Source organism: Chelon labrosus (genome assembly GCF_963514085.1).
Source record: "Chelon labrosus genome assembly, chromosome: 11".
Taxonomy (NCBI): domain Eukaryota; kingdom Metazoa; phylum Chordata; class Actinopteri; order Mugiliformes; family Mugilidae; genus Chelon; species Chelon labrosus.
The window spans coordinates 15,005,663-15,031,014 of NC_140344.1; the positions used below are offsets into that span (position 1 = coordinate 15,005,663).

At 43.8% G+C, this 25,352-nt stretch overlaps 1 protein-coding gene across 1 annotated transcript in view; it reads left to right on the forward strand.

The window, feature by feature from the left end:
* tln2b (talin 2b) overlaps positions 1–25,352 on the forward strand; it is a 48,240-nt gene that overhangs the window by 12,501 nt on the left and 10,387 nt on the right. Inside the window, exons 9-46 of the mRNA XM_084555107.1 lie at positions 442–597; positions 1,279–1,380; positions 1,490–1,566; positions 2,796–2,979; positions 3,438–3,551; positions 3,975–4,083; positions 4,727–4,935; positions 5,129–5,227; positions 5,900–6,067; positions 6,345–6,639; positions 7,867–8,033; positions 8,753–8,881; positions 10,012–10,125; positions 10,250–10,363; positions 10,486–10,620; positions 10,742–10,870; positions 10,961–11,063; positions 11,955–12,163; positions 12,862–12,981; positions 13,118–13,315; positions 13,846–13,985; positions 14,525–14,618; positions 15,045–15,134; positions 15,252–15,374; positions 15,993–16,136; positions 16,225–16,386; positions 16,542–16,682; positions 17,326–17,507; positions 18,344–18,476; positions 18,590–18,691; positions 18,822–18,992; positions 19,622–19,768; positions 20,882–20,983; positions 21,096–21,215; positions 21,885–22,031; positions 22,930–23,096; positions 23,516–23,699; positions 24,019–24,144. Of these exons, the coding sequence (XP_084411233.1) occupies positions 442–597; positions 1,279–1,380; positions 1,490–1,566; positions 2,796–2,979; positions 3,438–3,551; positions 3,975–4,083; positions 4,727–4,935; positions 5,129–5,227; positions 5,900–6,067; positions 6,345–6,639; positions 7,867–8,033; positions 8,753–8,881; positions 10,012–10,125; positions 10,250–10,363; positions 10,486–10,620; positions 10,742–10,870; positions 10,961–11,063; positions 11,955–12,163; positions 12,862–12,981; positions 13,118–13,315; positions 13,846–13,985; positions 14,525–14,618; positions 15,045–15,134; positions 15,252–15,374; positions 15,993–16,136; positions 16,225–16,386; positions 16,542–16,682; positions 17,326–17,507; positions 18,344–18,476; positions 18,590–18,691; positions 18,822–18,992; positions 19,622–19,768; positions 20,882–20,983; positions 21,096–21,215; positions 21,885–22,031; positions 22,930–23,096; positions 23,516–23,699; positions 24,019–24,144 (5,406 nt within the window). The remainder of the gene's footprint in view (positions 1–441; positions 598–1,278; positions 1,381–1,489; positions 1,567–2,795; positions 2,980–3,437; positions 3,552–3,974; positions 4,084–4,726; positions 4,936–5,128; positions 5,228–5,899; positions 6,068–6,344; positions 6,640–7,866; positions 8,034–8,752; positions 8,882–10,011; positions 10,126–10,249; positions 10,364–10,485; positions 10,621–10,741; positions 10,871–10,960; positions 11,064–11,954; positions 12,164–12,861; positions 12,982–13,117; positions 13,316–13,845; positions 13,986–14,524; positions 14,619–15,044; positions 15,135–15,251; positions 15,375–15,992; positions 16,137–16,224; positions 16,387–16,541; positions 16,683–17,325; positions 17,508–18,343; positions 18,477–18,589; positions 18,692–18,821; positions 18,993–19,621; positions 19,769–20,881; positions 20,984–21,095; positions 21,216–21,884; positions 22,032–22,929; positions 23,097–23,515; positions 23,700–24,018; positions 24,145–25,352) is intronic.

A 25,352-nucleotide genomic window follows, 5' to 3' on the forward strand; every position in this document is an offset into this window, starting at 1 on the left:
CTCGCAGACATTAAATATAGTCCCCATCTCTACACACTGCTAATTTTTGTTTTTGTCCTCTGCACCTCTGGAGGGGAGCCAACTGTGGACTCGGTGTCTGAAGTGAGCTGTAATAGATTTTCAGTGGGCAGAGAGTGGAGGGCAGGGGAACGGGTCAGGCAGAGAGCTGCCTGGTGGATGTGCCATGCTGCTGTGCTGACAGTGACTAAAGCCTGTGGAGACCCTGCTCAATAAAGCAGCAGTTAAACAAGGCTGAACTCTACTGGGTCAGTCTGCAGCTGCCCTTCTCCTCCTCCGTTTGGGGCTTCGAGCCGCAGACACGGCATGCGTGTTACGGCAGCACCAGCAGAACGGCACAATGGGTTGGCGCCTTGAATGAATCATCTGTGTAGGTGTTTAGCGCCGACACAAACGCTGTCTTGATGTTTTCCTATCTGACAGGAAAAGATGAAGGGTAAAAATAAGCTGGTCCCGCGGCTGCTGGGGATCACCAAAGAGTCGGTGATGCGAGTGGAGGAGAAGACGAAGGATGTGGTACAGGAATGGCCTCTGACAACAGTCAAGAGATGGGCAGCTTCCCCCAAGAGCTTCACCTTGGTACTATGTGACTCACTGCATCAAGTCCTCAGCACTACTTCAGCTTGTATTCACCACACACACACTGCACAGTGTGATTTACACAGCCCTACCTCAAATAATTCTCCTTTTAACTCCATTTTTTTCTTTTTTCTTTTCCAATACAAACAGCATTCTTAAAATTGTTGATGCCTCAGACTGTAATATTGAATGTTTTCACCAATCTCATCCAAGTTAAAAATACCTTACAGTGGGGGAACGTGTTGAATTTGGATGTATTATTTATCTAAAAGCCTTTTTCAGTTTTCTTTATCAGCTGTTGGCTTCTTTTGCCGCAGTATTGACAGGCTGTCTTTTGTTTAAAGATTAATACATTAAGTCAAATTGGAAAAGTGCTGTATATTGGTATATTTGTCAAAATTGATCTAAACTGAAAATGAAAAAACCTCATCTCCTGTTTCTGTAGAATGCTCTGAAGAGAGCCTGTCTCAGATTCCTTACGTCTCGTTTTGAGTCATCCCTTCGGAGTAATAGGATGCTCCTTTGAAGCCGGTCAATTTTAGTTTCATTAAGCTTAGAAATGATGAAGGTGCTGCCATCTTTATCCAACCCCCTCTGAGGCAATTTGTATTGCAAAGGTCTTATTTAAATGTTTTAAAGAACACGTAGCTTAACCCCAAAAATCTGCTGTCCTCAATAAAGGATTTCGGAGAGTACCAGGAAAGTTACTACTCCGTCCAGACCACAGAGGGAGAGCAGATATCCCAGCTCATCGCTGGATACATTGACATCATTCTTAAAAAGGCAAGTAATTATAACGGCTGATGTAAGAAGTTCTTTCAAAAATAAAAAATACGTCCAATTCTCCACACATTATAGCCCGCCGTAATGTCTCTAACTCCTCTCTTTACAGAAGCAGAGTAAGGATCGTTTTGGCCTTGAGGGAGACGAGGAAGCCACCATGCTGGAGGAGTCGGTTTCCCCTAAGAAGTGAGCAGTAATTACGCGTTGTCTAAACTAGGGAAATGCTGACCATTCTGATTCGCTGAGCACAGTCTAGTTATTCTTCATGGGTTAGAACCTCGCTGTTTAATTGTGCGTGTAATTGCGTTTCTGACTGCCCGGTGTAGTGATCCCCAAGAGAGGTAATGTTGGAATTAAATGCAAAAACAGCACATTGAAATTAAAATAACACTAACACAATTCTCAGTATTCAAGAAAGCAATTAGTTAAAGTGCTTCTTTGTATGATATCTGGAAAAAAAGACAGAAAAGCCTCAGGTATTATCTTATTTTAATAAAGAAAGCTGCATCATTTGGAAGTTAAGATGTCACTCAGGTTAAGGGATCAACTTGCTGGAAGCTGTTTTATCCCGTTTTTTTCTTTCATAGCTGGTTGCCTGATTTTACTTTATTTTATTTTAGCTTGACGACTGACGACTTAAAGTAAAGCTGACGAACCGGGGGTTTGTCACACAGAGGCTGGAAATTTGTTATCACTGGAAATCCACATGGCTCTTAGTGAAACCGCTCGCTGGCAGAATGGGGCATCATATTCCTGCTGCTTATGGGCCAATTGACTCATGTTGCGGTTCTCGGTACAAAAACATAATTGCTGCCTCTCAAAATAAGCCATAATTAACCAATGGAGTCAGGAGCATCTGTTGAGTTGGGCATGAAAACACGTTTCTTTTATTTTTTTCCCGTACGATATTTCTTCTGACAATGCCTGCAGACTGTGGGAACTGTTGTTGGTGCGCGATAATTGTTTGTAATTATAATATTGTAATTCATCTAAATTAGCAGCAGTTTCGTTATCATCTGGAACAATTATCAGAATTTAATGATCCTGCCAAGCAATGGAAGGAACGGAGTCAAATTTAAAACATCTCCATATGTCAGTCTGCAGTTCGTCTAGACATACAGTCTATTACCTTAAATGCAAATGGATGTGATAGAAAATCTGATGAAAAGCACACTTCATCAATACACGGTCGCTGGCTCTTAATAGAAGTTGTAATGTGTTTCAAGTTGTTTGATTTTCTATTATGTGTTTTTTTCACTACACACATGCTTCCATTTAAACCCATGGCTTTAAACGGAAACATCTGCATAAATCCTCTTGATGTATATACTGTAACGCAATGGAACTGTTTCATGATTGTGGCATGTTTAACTGTGAAATTCGCTGCTTCTGTTTCTTTTTCTCCCGTGCACAAGGTCCACAATTTTGCAGCAGCAGTTCAATCGGGTTGGTCGGGTGGAACATGGCTCAGTAGCACTTCCGGGTATAATACGGTCTGGGTCCATTGGCGGTCCTGACACCTTCAATATGGGAACCATGCCCTCCGCCCAGCAGCAAATCACCACAGGGCAGATGCACAGAGGACACATGCCTCCGCTGGTGAGTAAAAGCATTTGCTTTTGAACATGATGTCCTGGAGAAATGTCATATTAACCCCATCTCACCTTATTTTGATTTTGATTGCATAGTAATTGACACTGTAGCACCCGACCTTGGGCCAATCTGTGCAATTTTCAAAATAACGTGTGTGAAGCAAATAAATCTTGACATGAGGTGACGAGAGAAGGATGTAACCTCTGCAAGGTTTAAAAATCACAGTGCTCACTCACGTTTTATGCAAATCTGGTCCACTCATGTCTGAAATATTACTTGTGTGGCTCATGCTATGAAATATAACCGCAGTGAACAATTTGTGGAGTGAGAGGTTTCTCATATTCACACTAAAAGCCCGTCCATCCCTTACTGGTTATAGATATTTAATTGCAAGACCAGATTTCAAAGTTAAGTATTTAGATTCTGTTTAGTCATTTGCCCGCTGTGTTGTTTGTTGTTGTCAGAGTTTGGCCCAGCAGGCCCTAATGGGGACCATCAACAGCAGTATGCAGGCAGTGCAGCAGGCCCAGGCTGACCTGGGACATGTAGACAATCTGCCTCCACTGGGCCACGACTTGGTGAGTCATGCCGCACCACATACTGCAAAGTTTTGAAATATATTTGAGGACAGATGCATCATGCATTGTTAGAGTACCCTGCACCTCTTTCCCGCAATCACAGCAATCTCTAGAGTTCTACTCATCTAACACTTCAGTTTGTGTGCTTTCTGACACGACAGCCTCTGGAACTGCAAAGCAAAGCCGACTCAGAATGAATCGAGCATCCTAATCACATCAAAGTCCACCATATTTCTCAAACACAATTAGGATGTAAAACTGACTGTATATGTGCGCAGGGTGCGTTTAATGCTTGAGGGTTTCGCAAAGCAATATGTGTTGTACTGCTTTAGTCCTTTAATCCTGCACAAATAGAGTTGATAGGAGTTGAAAAATCACCCACTGAGATGAATGCCAATAGCTCTCATTTTCCTCCGCCAAAAGGCATCCAGGGTTTGGGTTCAGAACAAAGTGGATGAATCCAAACACGAAATCCACTCTCAGGTTGATGCCATCACCGCTGGAACAGCATCTGTGGTCAATCTCACTGCAGGTGGGTGCCCAGGAGAATGCTAAACAGGAAGGGATAACGTGGAACATGCTATGATTTACAGTTTTTCATTTATTTCCACGGCTGGTCTGTGTAGTCTGTGTTTGACATTTCCTGAGTATGTTTTTTTATATTTACATTATTGTAACCCCGAGGTTTGAATCAATAAATGTTTTTCCTGTCAGTGTTAAGCAGTCACTGAGGATGATCTCTGAACAAATAAAGATAACCCAGTTTTCCACCGTTAACATATCTAGTGATAAATAAATCTTGAACTTGTTGTCCTGAAGCTCAGCTTTCTGGCAGTGTCTTTCTCATCTCGCCATGCTGCTTGGCACAATACCAATCAAGTTCCAGCCAGCCTTTTGCAGGGTTTTAATCTTACCTTGCCATCTGTTTGGTCACACTTATACTCCCTCCGCTATCTAATACAAAGTTTTTCTTTTTCATGGCCACTTGCTCCATCAACGTGTTTGTCTCTGCGGAACCGTTTCGAATAGGCTCTAATTATGACGCTGACACTGATGTGTGTGTTACAGCATATGACATGGAAGCTGCCCCGTGGCTTAGCTAAATGAATGTGGCAGCAGCATAACCAATTAAGACTCACAGCAGAGATGTAATGATGGCTGTCCTCTCGCTGCAGGTGAGCCCACAGAAACTGACTACACAGCAGTGGGCTGCGCCATCACCACTATCTCCTCCAACCTCACGGAAATGTCTAAGGGTGTCAGGCTGCTAGCAGCATTAATGGACGATGAGGTGGGCAGTGGACACAAGCTCATGGGTGCTGCCAGGATGCTGGCAGGAGCCGTGTCAGATCTGCTCAGATCTGTTGAGCCTGCAGCCGCTGAGGTGAGACTCTTCCTGATTACTGCAGGGGTTTGGACCTCATCCTCAACCGTAGTCCCTCTAGTCACAAGTACACATACAGTGCTGAACTGCATACGTTTCTGAGCCTGAGGTCTGTGTATGATAATTTATGCGGGGCCTCTGTGGGAAAGATCCAGGCCTGTGTAATGAATGTGGTGATGTCATCCCCATACAGCCAAGACAGACGGTGCTTACTGCAGCAGGAAGCATCGGACAGGCCAGCGGGGACCTGCTCCGTCACATGGGGGAGGGCGAGACTGATGAGAAGTTCCAGGTTGGACACCACCCACTCACTGTTCCTATGACACTGCGGGCCAAACAGGAAGACACACACATATTCTCAACCCTGCTTTAAAAATGGCAACACACACTTATGCAATCACCTCATTCTTTATTATTAGACTGTCCCTTTATGTGGTTTTAAAACAAAGTGTTTTAACATTTAGCGGTAAAATGACCATTCAGCCTTCCAGACCTCTGTTAATACGAGCTTATCAGCAGCTTTCACTCTCTGCCTCATTTATTTTTTTACACTGAAATACGTTTCGCACACACCTCACTTTAGATTTCCTCTCACAGCTTTTACGCCACTTCTTCCAGTGTTAATGCCACGGGAAGAGTACTCATAAATCATCCACATTCTCGCCCTCGCTGACCTTGAGCTAGTATTCTTCTGCTGCTCTGAAACCATGTAGTTTGTAATCCAATTGCTGTACTTAATAACGCAGATATAATTTATTGTTAACAGGCTGAAATTAATAATTGCTATCTGCCTCTTGCTTTTGGCTGCTGCACTCCTGTTGTTCCTTGTTCATTAGCCGCGCGGCAATCACACTATATCAGCTGAGCAAAATGGGGCCGTAAACATTTACTTTCCCGCTCCCCTCCGTCACATGTGCGCAGCTGTGCTATGTTGCAGTGAAGGACATTGATTAATATGTTGCAGGACACCCTGATGAATCTGGCCAAAGCAGTGGCCAATGCAGCTGCTATGTTGGTCCTAAAGGCCAAGAACGTGGCCCAGGTGGCCGAGGACACCATATTGCAGAACCGGGTGATCGCAGCTGCCACTCAGTGTGCACTGTCCACTTCGCAGCTGGTAGCCTGCACCAAGGTACGGATCTAAAACTTGTTCATCTCAACAGCCAAGTAGGTAAAGGACATGAAACGGACATGAAGAGACTGGAAATGATCCAAACAGAATATGTGACATTGGTTGCTTTAGCTTTGTCAGACTTTGGAAATTTGTAATATTGAACCTCTGAACTTGTCTAAGCTAATAATATGTTTTTAGTTTTTACATGTTGTGCTTGTGAAATAAGAATCATTGTACATATAGTCTTCAATTCTTGATTCATTTCAATTTCTGCCAATGTCTGTGTGTGGTTCAGGTGGTGAGCCCAACCATCAGCTCCCCGGTGTGTCAGGAGCAGCTTGTTGAGGCCGGGAAGTTGGTGGACCGTTCCGTGGAAACCTGCGTCAAAGCTTGCCGCTCGGCCAGCGACGATGGCGAGCTGCTGAAGCAGGTCGGGGCCGCGGCCGGTGTGGTGAGCCAAGCCCTCAGCGACCTGCTACAGCACGTCCGCCACTACGCCAGCTGCGGAGAGCCCATCGGACGCTACGACCAGGCCACAGATACTATTATGAACGTGACCGAGAACATTTTCACTTCCATGGGTGATGCTGGTGAGTACAAAAAGAAGTCAGTTGTTCTTTAGCGCATGCCTGCTTTCTGTCTGACTCGTTCTGATGGGTTTCGACCGCATCGGGGGCCTTAAGATATCGTCTTCATTTCTGTCTATGTGAAGTGGTCTTAAAACCCCTCTTCCCTTTTTCAAAGCTCAGGCGCTCTGTTATGGTTTGAGCCATGAGCCTGAAGAATTTTCAGACCCAGTCAATTCTCAAGGGGTCGTAAGAAACATGTCATCCAAAACCACTACAATGTTCACAATCTGGTCTCAATCAGCATCATGGAGGCTTTGAAATTTAACAGGAAACACATGACCAGAGCATTTATTTTGAAGGGAAAGCGTTTGTCTTCTATAAATCAACATTAAAAACATGAACATTTGCAGCAACAGATGAGCGTTCAATGACGAGAGTCCGATCTATAGATAGGTTCCCAAGGGCACAGGATGTAGGTTGTGAAGCACCTAGATGTCCTTTATAGACTTCTCTGGGTGAGTTATTCTGAGCTGGATGTGGGTGTCTGGGAAACACAGCTTTTTATAGCAGGTGTGTGGGTAGATGTTACATATATCGCAAAGATTTTCATTTGTGTGAGAGAGGATGACTCATAGGAAATCTTCAGCTATAAGAGTAAAGGTACAACAATGATGTGACTCTGCAAAGTATGCTTAAAGAAATGTCTTACCTGATGCACTAGGGTTGGATGTGATGGCATAAATTAAAACACCATAAAAATGTATCGGCCATCACCATTGCTACTGAAATAGATGTTCTCATCTTTTTAATATATCTGGTTTTATCTATGTTAATACTGTGTATTTTGCAAATCAACAAAAAGGTTTTGAATTAACTTAGCCAAGAACAGACCTGCCCAGTTTATTTATTGATTGTCATGTATACCAAACATGGTTTTAACCCTATCACATATGCCTTTTGATGCAGTGAAAGTGTTCTGACCCACATTTGTGTTGCTGTTTGTTGAAGTTTTCATGTCACAAGTAACGCTTCTTTGATTCCGAGCTGTCAAAATGCGCAAGGACTGAAAACAGCCTACACTGAAAAACAAAAACTAATTTAGGTGGACAAGATGTCAGCTTTGCAGCATGAACTGCATATCGAATTGTGACATGCCATCTTATCTGATCGTTTCGTTGTATTGTGTGCCACATTTGTTATGTTTGGTTATGGGCTCACGTGCTGTTTGCTGCCTGTTTGCGTGAACAGGTGAGATGGTGCGTCAGGCCAGAGTGTTAGCCCAAGCCACCTCTGACCTGGTCAACGCCATGAGGTCTGACGCGGAGGCGGAAGTCGATGTTGACAACTCCAAGAAACTGCTCGCTGCGGCCAAACTCCTGGCAGATGCCACAGCTCGGATGGTTGAGGCTGCTAAGGTAAGAGGGTATACTTACGCTTCACTTCAGTCTGGTAACTTAACCTAATGGCATTCTGTTGTAATTACATTACCTCAGATTGATTAGTAGCTGACTCCAAATGAATGCAGTAGACACACATATCATTTAAAACCACTCTACTGTACCCGTTTCATTAATGCAGTGTATTGTATTTAAATTTCCTGCAAGCCATGTCAATGATTCGGCCTTCCCGTGTGCATAATGTGACATTAAATGCAGCGTTAAAAGATCTAAACTGCTTTCCTTTGATAGAAAACAGTCTTGGCATTACTGTATGCGCTAGCTACCAGCATCATTTCACATCCAAAATAAAAGGGTGCAGCATCAGTGGCTCTTAATGAGCCCCTGGCACTGTCGAGTAGGATATTATCAGTGTGAAATACCCAGGCAAGTGAAACGCTGCTTATGGCTCGTTAGATGTTTTTGATCTGTGACACATTAATCACCACATCACTGCCATTATCAAAGAGGAAGTGAGGATCTGGCACTGACGGTTTCCTTGGAAACTGTCAGAAAAGCAGGCTGAGCTAAATGCCGCTTCGCGTCTATTGTACAACATGTATAAGCGGAGTTGTTCAACTATTGCTACGATTACTGAGATCTGATTTATGTACAGTACGCATAATGGTAATATGCAGCGTGTCCTGTGTGCACACATCTGCACATGCATACATGAGTGTGTGTTCATACGCCCTCAGGGGGCAGCTGCCTACCCAGAGAATGAAGACCAGCAGCAGAGGCTCAGAGAGGCCGCTGAGGGCCTACGTGTTGCCACAAACGCTGCAGCTCAGAACGCAATAAAGAAAAAACTGGTCAATAGGCTGGAGGTGAGTCACAGGAGTCTACACGTTCTCATCTTTTTGTTGTCTTTTTCTTTCCAGCAAAAATACCACATCTCATGCCCAGACGTCCCTTTCCTACTTGCTCTCACATCTATAGTAAAAACGCAATATTGATGTAGTAGAAATAAATGGAGAGCTTAGATGTTGGACAAAAGGAAACGCATTCCAGAATGCAAATAATGAAAAGCTTCAGCAGTCATTTGTGCAAATACACCTCATTTATTGTATTTGTCTGTACTATTTCTCTCTCCCATAGCAGTGAGCCATAAATCCCATTAGTGCTGTGAATGAACTATCTGAGTGTAGAGATCTGTGTTTAGCCCTTGGTATCAGTGTGCCCCTAATGACTACACTCTCTCTGCTCTAGAGCACCCAATGTTCAATTTCCCAGTCACATAAACTATGCATTACCCAGAGCTAGGATCAGCCTGCTATCAGACTCGCATCGGAGTCCGCTTTCCTGCATCAGATGGTCACAGTAATGGTGCTAACGGTCGCTTCCATCAAAATAGCGTATAAGCCAGTGAAGACCAGAGTGTGCATCTAACAATTATCACATTTAAACCACTTAGTTTCACCTGTTGTGTACAGACAAAATGTCGTGCGGTAGTTACTTTTGTATATTATTTTTTACGATATGAATATAAAATTCAACATATACTGCATACAACTCATTGGGGTGACACTGTCGGCAGAAAGTGCTACCCGAGGCAGATCAGTGAATAATGATCTAACATATAAATTTTTTCATCCTCGCCTCCTCATCCACTCAGCAAAGAACGTCTTCCCCTGTCATCAGTCTCGATCAGTTCAGTGCTTGTCTTGTGTCTTGTGTGAATTCATTCGAGTATATTCTTAGCTGTAGTTCAGAAAACATAGCAAGGGCAAAGCAGTCCTTCCCAACTGGTGAAATAAAGATTGAGCAATGCAATCCCAGCTATTTCCTTCTTCTTACAACATTCTGGTTGTGACCCCTCTTAGTCTGATTAGAAATCTGCCTGAGTACGGAACATGACAGCATAATGCTGCGCAGAGCAAAAGTGAATGTTCCTCTTAGCCAAACACCACTCTCTTACTTCAGACTAAATTGATCCCTGTTTGTATCTTTGGAACAGATAGCTGCTAAGCAGGCGGCGGCTGCAGCTACTCAGACCATCGCAGCTGCCCAAAATGCTGCAGCCTCCAACAAAAATACCGTCTCACACCAGCAGTTAGTACACAGCTGCAAGGTACGATCACAGAGTCTTTCTCATGTATTCTTTTGTGTTACAACTGTACTATTGCACTTTCCTCCTTCAGTCAGAAGTCTGGTGAAGAATTTAAAGAGTACATTGTTGGTACGTTTAATTTCAGGCGGTAGCAGATACTATCCCCCAGTTGGTGCAAGGGATGAGGAGCAGCCAGTCCCAGCCTGAGGAGCTAGGCCCCCAGCTCGCACTAATCATGGCCAGCCAGAGCTTCTTACAGGTAAGCGTTTCGCCTTGACACAGTCGGCGACTCTGTTTACCCTGCATCGCAAGATAAACACAAAACGCAGTTCTATTAGGAGCTTATGAGTTTGTTGTTGTATTTCTGTCACCTTTTCTCAGCCTGGAAGTAAGATGGTGACGTCTGCAAAGTCAGCAGTTCCAACTGTGGCTGACCAGGCTGCTGCTATGCAACTGGGCCAGTGTGCCAAGAATTTAGCTACCTGCCTGGCGGAGCTGCGGACCGCCACCCAGAAGGTATCAACAACACAGAAGGATACATTTAAATTTGTTACCAGCATGGATTACAACCGGAGACACCATTACATCTCTGAATAATTGCTTTTGAGTAACGTAAATGTCTGCATATATTTTAAAGGCCCACGAAGCCTGTGGACCCCTGGAGATCGACTCAGCCCTCAAAACTGTACAGACTCTCAAGAGCGAGCTTCAGGATGCCAAGATGTCTGTCATAGACGCCCAACTCAAACCCCTTCCCGGGGAAACGGTCAGTCAACAACAACAGCTACGCTGGGGAGATTATAATATTGTGCTGTGAAGAAAATGGTTTATTCATTGTTTTCTGTCGCTCACACAGCTGGAAAAGTGCGCTCAGGATTTGGGGAGCACATCCAAGGCTGTTGGCTCCTCCATGGCCCAGCTGCTGACATGTGCTGCACAGGGCAATGAACATTATACAGGTACTGTGTTCAATACAGAGAGCTGGTCTGGGATTAGGTAGCTGTTTAGTTAAATAATTTACTCTTTCTCACTGGCTTAGATACATTGCTGCAGAGGATAAGTGTGGATCTCTGACTGGGATTTTTATTTGAAAAGCATTTGTGAATCAAGTAAAGGATGTATTTTTTTATTTTGCTGTCAGTACCGCCTTAAACTACAACATTGGAGTCAAGAATGGTTATTTTGTCATCAGTTCTTGCTCAAACGAGGATATCAGTGAGAAGAAATGAAGACGGATTCAGAAGAACGTTTCTAACAATGAGTGCTCCCAGGCAGTACTTCATGCTGTGGCCCAGGGTGCTGTTCGCTGCTCATTAATCTTTTTTTTTTTTTTTTTCATTGGATTTAACATTCCATCAGCAAATGGCTCCAGTCCACTGGTTAATGCAATTTGATGCAATTTGCCGCCCTTTTCCTCAGCGCTATATATGTAATAAGTTGAGGGCACTTCCCATGTGGGGCCATATTTATTACATTAAGTCATTTATTTAAACAATGAGGGCATTTTAGCATCGCAGTTTGCTCACAGTGTGGCGCAGCTAGTCCCTGCCAGCTGATTTGCACAGTTCTATTAAAGTTCTATTAAAGACAGAAAATGCACATACCTCTCAGTTTGTGATGTTTAAATTGGACTGCTGCAAAGTAAAACTAATGAGTTTCATTTTAATGCATTTATTAAAATGTCAGTTTGGTTAGTGTGAACCTGAAATTCCCTCTATGGCTGCAGAATATTAAAAATATGTGTAAAACCCATATATCTATACTTAGTTGGCTTGAGTGATGAAATTCTGTCTATCATTGCCTGTGTGTTCAGACTTATTTACTTCAATGGTGTTGCTGGTTGTTTGCAGGTGTTGCCGCTAGAGAAACAGCGCAGGCTTTAAGAACATTAGCTCAAGCGGCCAGAGGTGTGGCTGCCAGCACCAAGGAACCTCAGGCTGCAGCTGCGATGCTGGACTCAGCCCAGTGTGTGATGGAGGGCTCGGCCATGCTGATCCATGAGGCTCACCAGGCCCTGGTTCATCCAGGAGATGCGGAGAGTCAGCAGAGACTGGCACAGGTAGAATAGGTCATAGTAATATATGTATGCAGTATATGTACACTGATCGGCCACAACATTAAAACTACTGACAACATTGACCATCTTGTGACAATACGATGTTTCTGCTGGGAAACGCTTGGACCTGGCATTCGTGTGGATGTTACTTGACATGTAGCATCCATCTAGACCAGACCAGGCACCCCCACCCCATAGCAATGTCCATTCTCTGATGAGTCAGAACTGTTGGTCGTAATGTTATGCCTGATCTGTGTATGCACACACATGCACACACACACACATATATATATGTACCCAGAAGCAGTTCTATTCATGTAGTGATCACATTGTTCTTCTCATCTCTCCCTCCTCCACTGATTTGTGAACATTTCTTCTTTTCTTTTTTTTCGTAACAATCATCCCCTCTAAGCGTTGCTATTTTCTCTCCACTGTGCCTTTCTCGCCTGGTATTCCTCTCTCAGGAGTGCCTGAGTAAAACTGCTCATTCGCCTGTAGCCCTTCAGGGGATAAACATATTGTTTGGCATATATCTGTGACAGCAGCATAAATTAGTGACACAGATTATTGTGCAGCGCCGTGAGCTCAATTTGCATTTGAGATGTTTTTCCACATATAGCTTTGCTCTGGGGCTTTGTTGTGTAGAGCATTGTTAGAATGACTAATGGCAATCCATTGACAGATGCTGTGCTGTTTTTCAGGTGGCCAAAGCGGTGTCACACTCCCTGAATAATTGTGTGAATTGCCTGCCAGGCCAGAAGGACGTCGACATGGCCCTCAGGAGCATCGGAGAGGCCAGCAAGAAGCTACTGGTGGATTTTGTGAGTCAACACTAGCATTTCTTATTTTCATGACACAAGACATCTGTGTCTCGATTCAGATAGAAACCCTTAACATTCGTGACTTCAGTGTTTATCTGCTATATTACGACCTAATTGTGTGCTGTTGTATTTGAAGCTCCCTCTCTGCAGTAAGACATTCCAGGAAGCACAGACTGATCTGAACCACACAGCAGCTGAACTCAACCACTCAGCAGGCGAGGTCGTCCACTCCTCTCGTGGAACAAGCAGCCAGCTGGCTGCAGCCTCAGGGAAATTCAGCCAAGACTTTGATGAGTTCCTGGATGCTGGCATTGAGATGGCAGGACACACCCAAGTAGGTTTCCTGATGATGACCTATTCATGCTCTATTGAATCAGTTCAGTATTAATCCTCTGCTACCAGTATACACATGGAGAGTGTATAACCCTTCAAATCTCTGATGGACTAAACGTGACATTAAATTAACACACAGTCACTCTTTGTTTCACTCTATTAACTGAGCTATTTAAGTAATTTGTTAATTGAACCTTTTTATCTTATTCACTTAGGCACATTCATTGTACCAGAGTGCTCTAACACAGTCAGATGTAATGAGATCTTGTGATGTTCTTGTTCTGGTTATTTTGCTCATTAATTTGGAAAGATGGTCAGGGATTGGAGTTGATGTAGCATGACAGGCAAGCTTTAATCAGACTCATAGAGGCACGCTGAGTGAGAAAAAACATATATATTTGGTGGCAGGGACAAATTGAATGTGTTCTTTACCTTGGCAGCTGCTCAGGATTTTAATATCTTTACATTTAATGCAGATCTGAATCCATCTTAAACAATTACCTGCAATTTTCTTTTCCCTTGCCTGTACAGAGCAAGGATGACCAGATCCAAGTCATTGGTAATCTGAAGAACATCTCCATGGCATCCAGTAAGCTGCTTCTGGCTGCCAAGTCTCTGTCGGTGGATCCAGGTGCAGCCAATGCTAAGAATCTTCTCGCTGTGGCGGCAAGGTGCGGCACGATGCAGACAGGCCTTGATGTGCATCAGATATTCTTTTCAAATGTTTCTAATGAATATCATTCTGTATTTGCCCATAAACTGAAACATTTTGTGAACTGTGAATCCTGGTCCAGATTAGCACCTGTTGCAAGTAATGATAGTTACAGAAGACATATCCCTGCTGCATCTGTATGCCACTCCTACTACGTGTCTGTTCGGCATTGCTAGAGGTAGCACGTATCCTCCCCCTTAGTGGAGAGAAGCCAAGCAGCTGGTCCCGCAGGGCTTTAGGCCTGACTGACTCCTCTCTGTCTAATTAGGAAGATGGAAGCCTTGGCTAGAGCCCGTCTGTGCTCAGCAAGGCAGAACACAAACTCAAGACAATCTCGGCACTCCTGTGCGCTGTGTTATCCAAACGCAGCGAGAAGCCAGCAGTGCCATGCTTGAATAGGGGAACTAAAAGCACGTGTGAGGGAAGCCAGCCTGTGCGTGCATGCAGAGGACACATGTGGGAACTTAAGGGGCTGTGTTGCTGCCTTGTGTGTTTCAGGGCGGTGACAGAGAGTATTAACCAGCTGATAACACTCTGTACCCAGCAAGCAGCGGGGCAAAAGGAGTGTGACAACGCCTTGAGGGAGTTGGAGGTAGTCATCCACACGTACTGTACACTGGACCACACACACAGACCTGTTTTTTTTTGTGCGTGTCTGTGTTTGGTCACTCGCATAGAGATGTTCATTGTAGACAGGCTTTAAATTCAGATCAACAGTATAACTGCATGAGCAACACTGATTGAACAAGGGCATTTTGCATTTTGAAGCCTACAATCACTTACACTTTTCTATTAGAAATACGTAATTGAAAATTACATTAATGCTGTTCATTTTACGGCCTCCGTTATCATGATTTATCATGGCTGCAAATTCCAATCAGCTTGATTTACATTTATATTGTTTGCCGTTTTCTGCTCTAAATTAAGCCAATGATGAATGTGTAAGGAAACGCCAGCAGAAATGCTCAACGGCGCGTCGGTTGTAGTTGAACTTAATACCATCTCTGTCTGCGAACAGGCTGTCAGAGGTCTCCTAGATAACCCCAATGAGCCTGTCAACGAACTCTCCTACTTTGACTGCATCGAGAGCGTCATGGAGAACTCAAAGGTACGGGCTCTCAAAACGAATGCGTGGACTGTGTGCTTTAACTGTCAGGGATGTTTTACGCAGACGGCAGCTGAAGATCTAATTTGTACACATTCTCTCTATTTCCGCGCGCCTCAGGTCTTAGGGGAGTCGATGGCAGGTATTTCACAGCACTGTAAGACAGGTGATGTGGTAGCCTTTGGGGACAGCGTGGGTTTGGCGTCCAAAGCTCTGTGTGGGTTGACGGAGGCTGCAGGACAGGTGAGATCACAGCATTGTACTTAGTCACTCTGACTTACTGCGCGTCTTCTCTCAGATTTCTGCTCTCTACACGTTTGTTTTCTGTCGTTTTGTTGTTTTTTATTATAATGTTATTGTTATATTATTATAAGGAACAGCTTAAATTTTCATTTAGAAAATTTTCAATCTTTTTAATGTTTTAACCCAAATCTCTAAATTCAAATCTCTTGAGGTGGAAACCATTCCTAAATGGCAATTAAGCTCCACACAGAATATTTTTCATTGGAAACCATGACAGCGATGCGAGACGAGCCAAGTTTTATTGGAGGTTTTACAGACTCCCACCCTCAAAGCTGTAAAATGACATCCTCGTCTCTATGCGAGATTCACTTTCCTTCTCTAGAAAAGGGCACACTCTGACAGATCTTTTGTTTGCTCCGCTTATCTGCTTCCCGGAAGCACCCCTATTGTGCGCAGTTTGAATCTGCACGTACTGTATCTATTCATGTTTTTATTTGCAGGAGAATGTGGACTGCATGTGGGTGGTCTTAGCTTGTCTGTGACAACAAATATGACAGAAAATTCCAAGTGTCAAACTGGCACATTAATATATCTCAGTTTCTGTTTTCTGTCCCGTAGGCCTCTTACCTCGTAGGTGTTTCTGATCCGAATAGTCAGTCAGGCCACGAGGGGTTGGTGGATCCCATTCAGTTTGCACGGGCACACCAAGCTATACAGATGGCTTGTCAGAACTTGGTGGACCCAGCCAGTAGTCCCTCACAGGTAAGATGTTACTTTAAGTAAATGCTGACATTAAGTTTATCATCCAAATGCATCAGATTATTCAACTGCTTCTGTGTTTGTTCATAAGGTTTTGTCTGCAGCAACAATTGTAGCCAAGCACACCTCAGCCCTCTGTAACGCCTGCCGCCTGGCCTCCTCTAAAACGTCCAACCCCGTGGCTAGGAGGCAGTTTGTCCAGTCAGCCAAAGAGGTGGCCAACACCACAGCCAACCTCGTCAAAACCATCAAGGTCAACTCCCCAACTGATCAAAACGTTGAGTGTATATTTGTTACAGAAATTCGTTTCCGTCTGGTGAGATCCTGCAGATGTGTGTGTACAACTCCGTCGCTTTCAAAAATACGGCCGAAAAGGACAAATATTCATATTGTGTTGTCTTCCTGTAGGGCCTGGATGGGGATTTTTCAGAGGACAACAGAAACAGGTGCCGTGTTGCTACGGCACCTCTCCTTGAGGCTGTAGAAAATCTGTCAACCTTTGCCAGCAACCCTGAGTTTGCTAGCATCCCAGCTCAGATCAGCAATGAGGTATTTATCCGCCCATGCAACATTCAGAACATTATTTTTAATCTTGTTCCAGTCGCTAATGACCTCATTGAATGAACATCTTTTATGAGAGCCTCTGTTCTCAGAAACATTGTATTAAATGCTTCTTGGAGCTACTCTTCAGAGAGGTTAAATAATATCTGTGTCGCTTGTGCACACTTATACGAGCCAACACAAAAAGGTTTGTACAGCAATCATGGAGTACACCGAATTGAGGTCCAGTTTTGCCCTCTCTATTAATGTCAGGAAAAAGTTCATGGAGAAAGACTTATTTTTTTTTTTTTTAGTCCTTGCACAGTCCTCCTAAAAGCTTTATAGCTGTAATCTGTCGAGGGCCAGTGTTTAACGGCACTTTCTCTCGGCACAGCTGCTCTAATCTTCGGCTTGTTAATCTAATTGTCAAGGGGGGTTTAGGCTCGTATCATAAAGACTGAAGGTGTTTCTTCCTGCGTCTGTGTAAAGCTGCCTTTCTAATCTCATCCCTCCCTTTGATTACACCTTTGATCTCTCCAAGGTAGTCAAGGAATATTAACAACTTTGTCAGACCAGCGTGGCTACCTCTTTGCTGTTGCACTGTTACCTGGGCTGTTGTTTCACCTCCACTAATCTCTTTTCATTTCCTCAGGGCTCAGTGGCGCAGGAGCCAATTGTGCGTTCCGCCCGCTCCATGCTCGACAGCTCCACTTACCTTTTAGAAACGGCCCGCTCGCTCGTCCTCAACCCCAAAGATCCCCCCTCCTGGTCAATACTAGCTGGCCACTCCAGGACAGTTTCTGATTCCATTAAGAGCCTCATCACCTCCATTAGGTTGGTATTAATCTCGCCTGCTCAAACATCTGTCCCCGCAGCATCGTGTTGAATAAAGTTAATAAAGGTTCGCTCACAGCTGGATGAACCTGGGGAGCTTATTCTGTTACTGCTGTTCAACTGGCGTGCAAATTGCCACATCAAGCTGAGATCCCCACTGCTTTGCAGCAGATTATTGATCACTATAGAACAGTGTTAAGATGATAAAACCTGCTACAGTGGATCTGAAACACATTTCACCACATGGTTCCCTACCCATTCAATCCTAAAATCTCCATTCACTTACCAAATTCTCGCAGCCGCTAAGACTTAAAATAGACTGCATTTGATTTAACCTTGGCTGACAGCATTTTTAAAGGAGCAGTTCAGCATTTGGGGAACTATTTTTTTATCTATTATTTTTTTCTTGCTGAGCATTAGATGAGAAATGATGAAACTCGTCTGTATGCTAAATACGAATCCCGAGCCGGCAGCTTATTAGCTAGGTTGAGTATTATGAGTGTCTGCTGGTTGCCTGGTAACCTCAAGGCAATGACATGACTCCAGGAAGTACAACACGCTGCTGGCATGAAATTGTATATTACACATTAAACAGTATGTTAATCAGTGAGCTATGGAGGTACTAGAGGTGGATGGTGGATTTGTTTTCACCTTGGCTTAGAGCCAGGCAAGCTGCTTCTTGATTTTCTTTACAATAAGCTGTGGGTTTATATTTTCTGCACAGACAGAAAAAATGTGTTTCTTAAATCCATATTATATATTTTTTAAATATATATCTACGTGTTTATCTGCAAAACAAAGTACAAATATACTTGCGTTTTTTGATATGACAACAGGGACAAGGCACCAGGACAGCGGGAGTGTGATTACTCCATTGATAACATCAATAAGTGTATCCGGGACATTGAGCAAGCATCCCTAGCTGCAGTTGGGCAGACCCTTCCCTGCAGAGATGATATCTCCATGGAAGTGAGTTCAAGTACTCCATCAGCTCTATCTTGTGCAGGAGTTAGAAATTAATGGGGTCTGTAGTCTTACTCTTGTGACTTATACTGTAATTCTCTGTGGTTGTAACCCACCAGGCGCTCCAGGACCAGCTGACATCCTCTGTGCAAGAGATCGGCCATCTGATAGATCCGGTCTCCACAACGGCCCGAGGCGAAGCTGCCCAGCTAGGACACAAGGTGCTGGCCCGACCATATCTCTTCTTCCTCTCGGGATTTAGGAAGATTTAAAAAAAGCACACTCCTTCTGATTTTCTCTGATTGTGGTTCCACACTTTCTCAGACAAATCTCTAAAACATATTCTCACAGGTGACCCAGCTGGCCAGTTACTTTGATCCTCTCATTGTGGCATCAGTGGGACTGGCTTCAAAGCTGCACGACCACCAGCAGCAGATGACCATCCTGGACCAGACCAAGACGCTGTCTGAGTCTGCCCTGCAGATGCTTTACGCTGCCAAGGAAGGCGGGGGAAACCCAAAGGTACTAAGTGCGTTATAATGCTGATGTAGGTACGGTGGTCAGCGAGCAGAAGGAGCCAGACGTTGAATAATAATGTTTTTTGATAATCGAGCCATTCTTTACTGCTGAGCACGAGGAATTTCATTATTCCTCAGTCTCTGTAATTGTGCTATCTCATATGTTCTCATTTGAGCATTAAATTATGCCTGTATTAAACCGAATTGCTTAAACTCCAGGGATTTCTCTTACAAGGTTTATGCCACTCTATTAGAGTTAAAATTTCTATTTTAATAACAATTTTACAAAACCGGCGAAACCTCTAATCCCATGATCTGATAAGACTTTTGCTCGACTACCACGATTAGAGCCATAAAATACTAAAAGAGTTTGGTGAGGAATTACTTTTTTCTCATCAGACTGCCTGACAGCCTTCTGTAAGCGTTCTGAAACTTGAATTATTAGAAGGGAGTTAGATGAGGCATACGTCCCTGCAGCAGCGAGGAGCCAGGCTAGCGAAGTGTCCTCTAGTGAGACGCTGCGTTCTTGCCAGCTGCAGGGACGCTCCGGAGCAGTTGTCAAGCTGATAAATTTTCTTCTGGCCAAAGCAAGACGGTGTCACACAAACGTTAATCAGCTCACTGTGTCCTCAGGCGTCCCACACTCACGATGCCATCTCTGAAGCGGCCCAGCTGATGAAGGAGGCCGTGGACGACATCATGGTGACTTTGAACGAGGCGGCGAGTGAGGGTGGCATGGTTGGAGGCATGGTGGAGTCCATCGCCGAGGCAATGGGCCGGGTGAGTAAGTGTGCGTTCGCGTGTGTCTTGACAGAGACCATATGAATGTGCGCTACAGTGTCACAGGAAGTCTTCTCAGGTGGTTTGAATGGATTCCAGGTTGACATTTATTCCATATTTTATTTGTCTGAAGGCAGAATGAGCTCGCCCTGGAAGAGTAATTCCACAGTGGGTGTTCTCAGAGTGTGTCCTTGTCAGTGACTCTCATTAGTCCGAGAGATGACAAGTTTTAAATCCACAGCCCACTGGTGATGTTAGCTGTCATTCACCCTGCTAGGGGACATGTCTGTGTGTTGACAGTGCGGTTAATAATTGACAAGGATCTGCACATACTTAGACATAATACACTTGGCTTAACCTTCACATTTTTACCCTCTGTTTAACGGTAGCATAGCAACCATAAATTCATCACCGTACATACATTTACAAAATGAATACATAAAAATGTATATGTTTGTGCTCTAAATATTTTTTTATATTAAGAAAGTATATATCAGGTATCAAACCATACTTCCAAATAGAAAATTCTTAGGTTTCCTAAATGGTGTTGCCAACCATTTCTTAATGACTTAGTATGAGAAGAGGAATAGGCCCAGGACCGGGGTTCTTTCTGAAATCTGCATCAAAAGACAAAATTAGATGCATTCTCATACCTTAATAGACCCTTTTTCCCTGAAGACTTTCTGACTCATATTAACGGTAGCTTCATTCCATATCTGGAACGTCTTGCTTTTGTGCACTCTGGTTCAATATCATGTCTCATTGGGGACTCTTAATGGAACATTAATACACCTGTGCCTTTGCTACTGTGACAAATCAAAATGTCTGCTGTGAAATCGGCCAATGCTAATCTATAAGATAATAAAGAATATCGCTGTGCTCTAATTTGCAGTGGCTTTAAGAATGTGTGAGCTGCTCATCGGGTATTTTATGAATGGTGCAACAATTATTTCCACTAACTAAAATAAATGAAAACCTCAAAACCCTCTCTAATATGCTGCACCCTAAACTAATCAAAAGTCTCACATAAATGGAAGTATCTATTGTTAAAGATACGCTGATTAGCTTTTTAAGCCCTGAAGTGAATCGTTGCTAAAAGGTTGATTTTCACAGCTGGATGAAGGAACACCTCCTGAACCCGAAGGCTCCTTTGTGGACTACCAGACAACCATGGTGAAGTTCTCCAAGGCCATCGCCATCACTGCACAGGAAATGGTGAGCACACTAATGCACTGCTATACCAGTGCCTGGTTCCTGTGCGTTTTCCATTGCATTTCCAGTTTTTCCTTTACAATCTGCTGATGATGTATGTTTTCTTCGTACCCAGATGACCAAGTCAGTAACCTGCCCTGAAGAGCTCGGCGGTCTTGCCTCTCAGGTGACAGTGGACTATGGACAGCTAGCACACCAAGGACGTCTCGCTGCTGCCACTGCGGAGCCGGAGGAGGTGAGAGGTTTTGCTTGCTCTCATGTGGAGGATGTGGGGAGAAAATGACTTGTATGACAGATTGAATTCATCATGCCGTGCACTGTGTCTTTTTCCAATTGTGCCTCTGAAATGTCAGACTGAAATAACAGCTAAAGTCTGAATTTTACACCGAAATGGTTCCGGATATATTCGCTCACACACCGATCAGAGCAGATGTTTGCTGTTCTTTGATATGATTCCTCTTCCTCAAGGCTGCGCCAGCAGTGTGAGATCAAACAGAAATATACCCCTTCAGCATCCTTCTCTCTCGGCACCCTGAGAGACCCACATACTCTTTACTTAAAGCTTGCCTCTGTTGTCCAAGGACAGTAATGTGTGTAAATATTGCTCTAATAAGCACACTGCTCCTATCAATATATTGTGTATAGCAGGCTGCTGGAAACCCAGCTGGTTACCATAGCGACATTGTGCCTCGACAAGTCTAAAATCCTATAGTGATGCTTGTAATGAAGTACCACCCACCCGTGAATTGCAGTCTGGAAATTAAAGGTGTAGTGCCAGCAGTTCTTCTCAAAGGGTGCTTGAAATAATTTTCTATCCACCCACTGGCTAAGTGATATGCCAGTTTAGGAGATGATTGTGATTGTGTAGTATAATGACACACATGATCACTGGTTACGCTTTCAGGTTGGTTTCCAGATAAAGACGCGAGTGCAAGACTTGGGCCATGGCTGTATATACCTTGTCCAGAAGGCTGGAGCCCTGCAGCTCAGCCCCACAGACAGCTTCTCCAAAAGAGAGCTCATCGAGTGCGCCCGTGCAGTCACAGAGAAGGTAAGCTGGGCGTCCGGAAACTGGTGCAGCATCTCTAACTCAAATGGAGGCTTATTTTTTAAATTTATTTCAGAAAAAGAAAGTCTATTTTTTGCTGTCATAATTTGCCCTCTCTGCTGTTTGAAGGTTGGGAGCAGCGTCAACTCATCATTTGCATTTTTATGAAAATATATTTCATGCACTCCTCAGCTGTGTTGCTGCATGTGTAGTTATATAAATAAGTGTGTGCCATTTTGAGATAATAAGTAGTTCAGATGTTTGCGTGTTATTTATTACTTTTTAAATTTTAGCTTTAGCTTTAATGCTGCAAGCATTTGAAGAGGGAAGGTTTAATGAATTTGAGTCGTAATAAACTGGTGCTTTGCTGCATTTATGTAGCTCTCACGAGGGCATGCTCTCCTGACCACCCTCGCACTGTGCAGTTAATAACACTAATGTCTCCATGAACCTGGCAGCTTCGAGCCTTCTGCACACAAATTTTCCGTCCACTCTGAGGCAAGGATTTGATTCAGTTTATTTACCAAACTTGAGTAATTTGTGGCATGTACCTCTCAGGGCTCTGTGTTCGTTCGTGAGTGATGAGCAGACATAAGTCTTCAGGGGAGTTGTATGATTTGCATCATTGACTTAACGTGATTGAGTAACAAACTCTGATTTAATGCCAATGTGATCATGCTATCTTCTCTTACTCCCAGCGTCCTTGTATACTCCAGATCCTTGCACTCTTTGACTCCAAACATTTGTAACCTCACTGTTAAAGATTCTAAAAGGTTCTGCTAACCCTAAAGAAATTAAGTACAGTTTAGCCATTAAATATGCCATTTTACACTCTTGAGTGCATCACGTCTAAAAGGGCTTTTCTTTATATCTGATGCACTGCTTCACGTGTTCTGCACAGGTGTCCTTGGTACTGTCAGCACTGCAAGCGGGAAACAAAGGCACCCAGGCCTGTATCACGGCGGCGAGCGCCGTTTCAGGAATTATCGCTGACCTGGACACCACCATCATGTTCGCCTCAGCTGGAACACTGAACCCCGAGAATGAAGAGTCTTTCGCTGACCACAGGTGCAATGACCTTAACACAAATAAGATATGTAGACTAAGACATGCAAAGAAATAAGAACGTGTAAAAGAAAAGATTAGTGTTTGAAATATTAAAAATGGGCAATAGGTTAACAGGCTTTCAGAGCATAGGGGTAAATAAAGCATGTATATTTCTTTGAGTTTACTTGCTGTATTTTAGTTGCTAGCTTTCTACAAAGCCACAGCTCCCATTTTCTTTTGATGGCTCACTCCGGAGAAGTGCAGTTGGCCAATAAAGCCGAATACTGCGATACATTACACATAATTAATTTTAATTGAAAATTATCCTTGCTGAAGGAACATTTTGTACAGAAAAGCAGAGACAGCTTCCTTTCATATTGCTGGGGCGTGAGCGTGACTCTGGAGCAGATTGTGACACTGTAATGTGTCCCGTCCTTCAGGGAAAGCATCTTGAAGACGGCCAAGGCACTGGTGGAAGACACCAAGCTGCTGGTTGCTGGAGCTGCGTCCAGCCAGGAGAAACTGGCCCAGGCTGCCCAGTCTTCAGCCAAGACCATCACTCAGCTCACTGAGGTGGTCAAACTGGGAGCAACCAGCATGGGCTCTGAGGACCCTGAGACACAGGTGATGGAAAGCAGAAACACACAATTTCTATTACAGTAGCTGTAGTCATATGCTTTTATTTCCTTAAAGATTTTAACAAACCTCTGTCTTGCTGTGCGCTCCATGTTAGATCCTCTGTGTAATTGCATTTTCATCTGATACACATTGTGTCTCTTCTTTCCCCTGTGTATGCCTGTATCTCTGCCCTCCACTAAGTCTGAAGTATCATGGCTAGGTGGGAGTGATAACAGCTGCTGTGTTAAATCCTCTCCCTTGGGCGCTGCTGATAAACCTATACTCTGACCATTGTGCCGCATTGACTCCGGCTCTGTCTCCTCAGGTGGTTCTGATAAACGCGGTGCGGGACGTGGCAAAGGCTCTGGCCGAACTCATCGGTGCCACCAAATGCGCCGCCGGCAAACCAGCGGACGACCCGTCCATGTATCAGCTGAAGAGCGCCGCCAAGGTAAAGGGAGAGGCGTCTCGGACGAGCTGCTGTCATATCTAGTTTAGCTGTGTGTGCTTGTTTCAGCGACTCTCCAATTTATTTGTTGTTGTTTTCCTGGCGCTCCTTCACTGAGAGGATACCACCGTAGACATTCGACAAACACTCTGTTTTTTATTATTGCTGCGTTTAGTTTGATATATCTGGCAGCGCAGTGGAAAGCATTTTACAAGAGGATATGTCAGTTCTTATCAGGGTATATAAGACTCTGTCATATCTGTGGGACTAAATCCATCTCTGAGTTACAGTACGTGTGGATGCATTTGTCTGTGTGAGAGACAGGACACTGACAACTATATATAACAACTATATTTTCTGTGAGTGATCACTGGAACTATAGCAGTGCATTTTTTTTTTAATCTATTTAATCTATCCAGGCACCCGAGGGATTTTTGGATTCCTACAAACATGCAATAGGTAGTATATTTACAGAGCTAGAAAAAAAGCATATAAAAATCAAATACATGTTTGTATTGAAGACTAGATCAGAGAAAAGATGCTGAACTCGGGCGGACTACACATCATTCAAGAGGAAAGAGTTGTTATTCAACTCCTCCTATGGTCCTCCTGACCACGGTCGCAGCTGTAAACTGCCGAGGAACAAAGCTGCACGTCAGACCTTTTGCATGTAACCCTGTTGCAGCTGTGTGCCATCGCAATGAGTCTACTTACATCAAAGTGTTTTAATTTGAACCAGACCTTCAGATCTTAAAACTGAAGGAAAGAAAAAAAAAAACTTCCTCAGTTAAGATACATATTTTTATTTATTTAGTCATCCTACCAGCCACGGCGTGTACCTTTCACTGTTGCGCAGACTTTCCTGTGTTTTCTCATCTAAATGGAATTAAGGCCACCCGCAGTCGTGGACATGTTGACAGATTGTTTCTGTTCCTCCAACATATGGTGACCCCCAAATGGGACCCTCTGGAACCCCTGGCGATCATGTGTCTCAAATTGCAAGGCTAAAAAATTGTACACTTTGCTAAATGCAGGGCAGACAGAGCAGAATGACCATGAGTAAAATAAAATTTAAAAGTTTTGTCTGCAAATAAACTGCATGACCCCTAGTAAACCAGCCTGTTTCATGTTGAATTACATTACTCACATCTTTCTTTTGCTGATTTTCGTTTTTTTAGATGAGCACTTTAAACTCCGTTATTTGCTGTTAA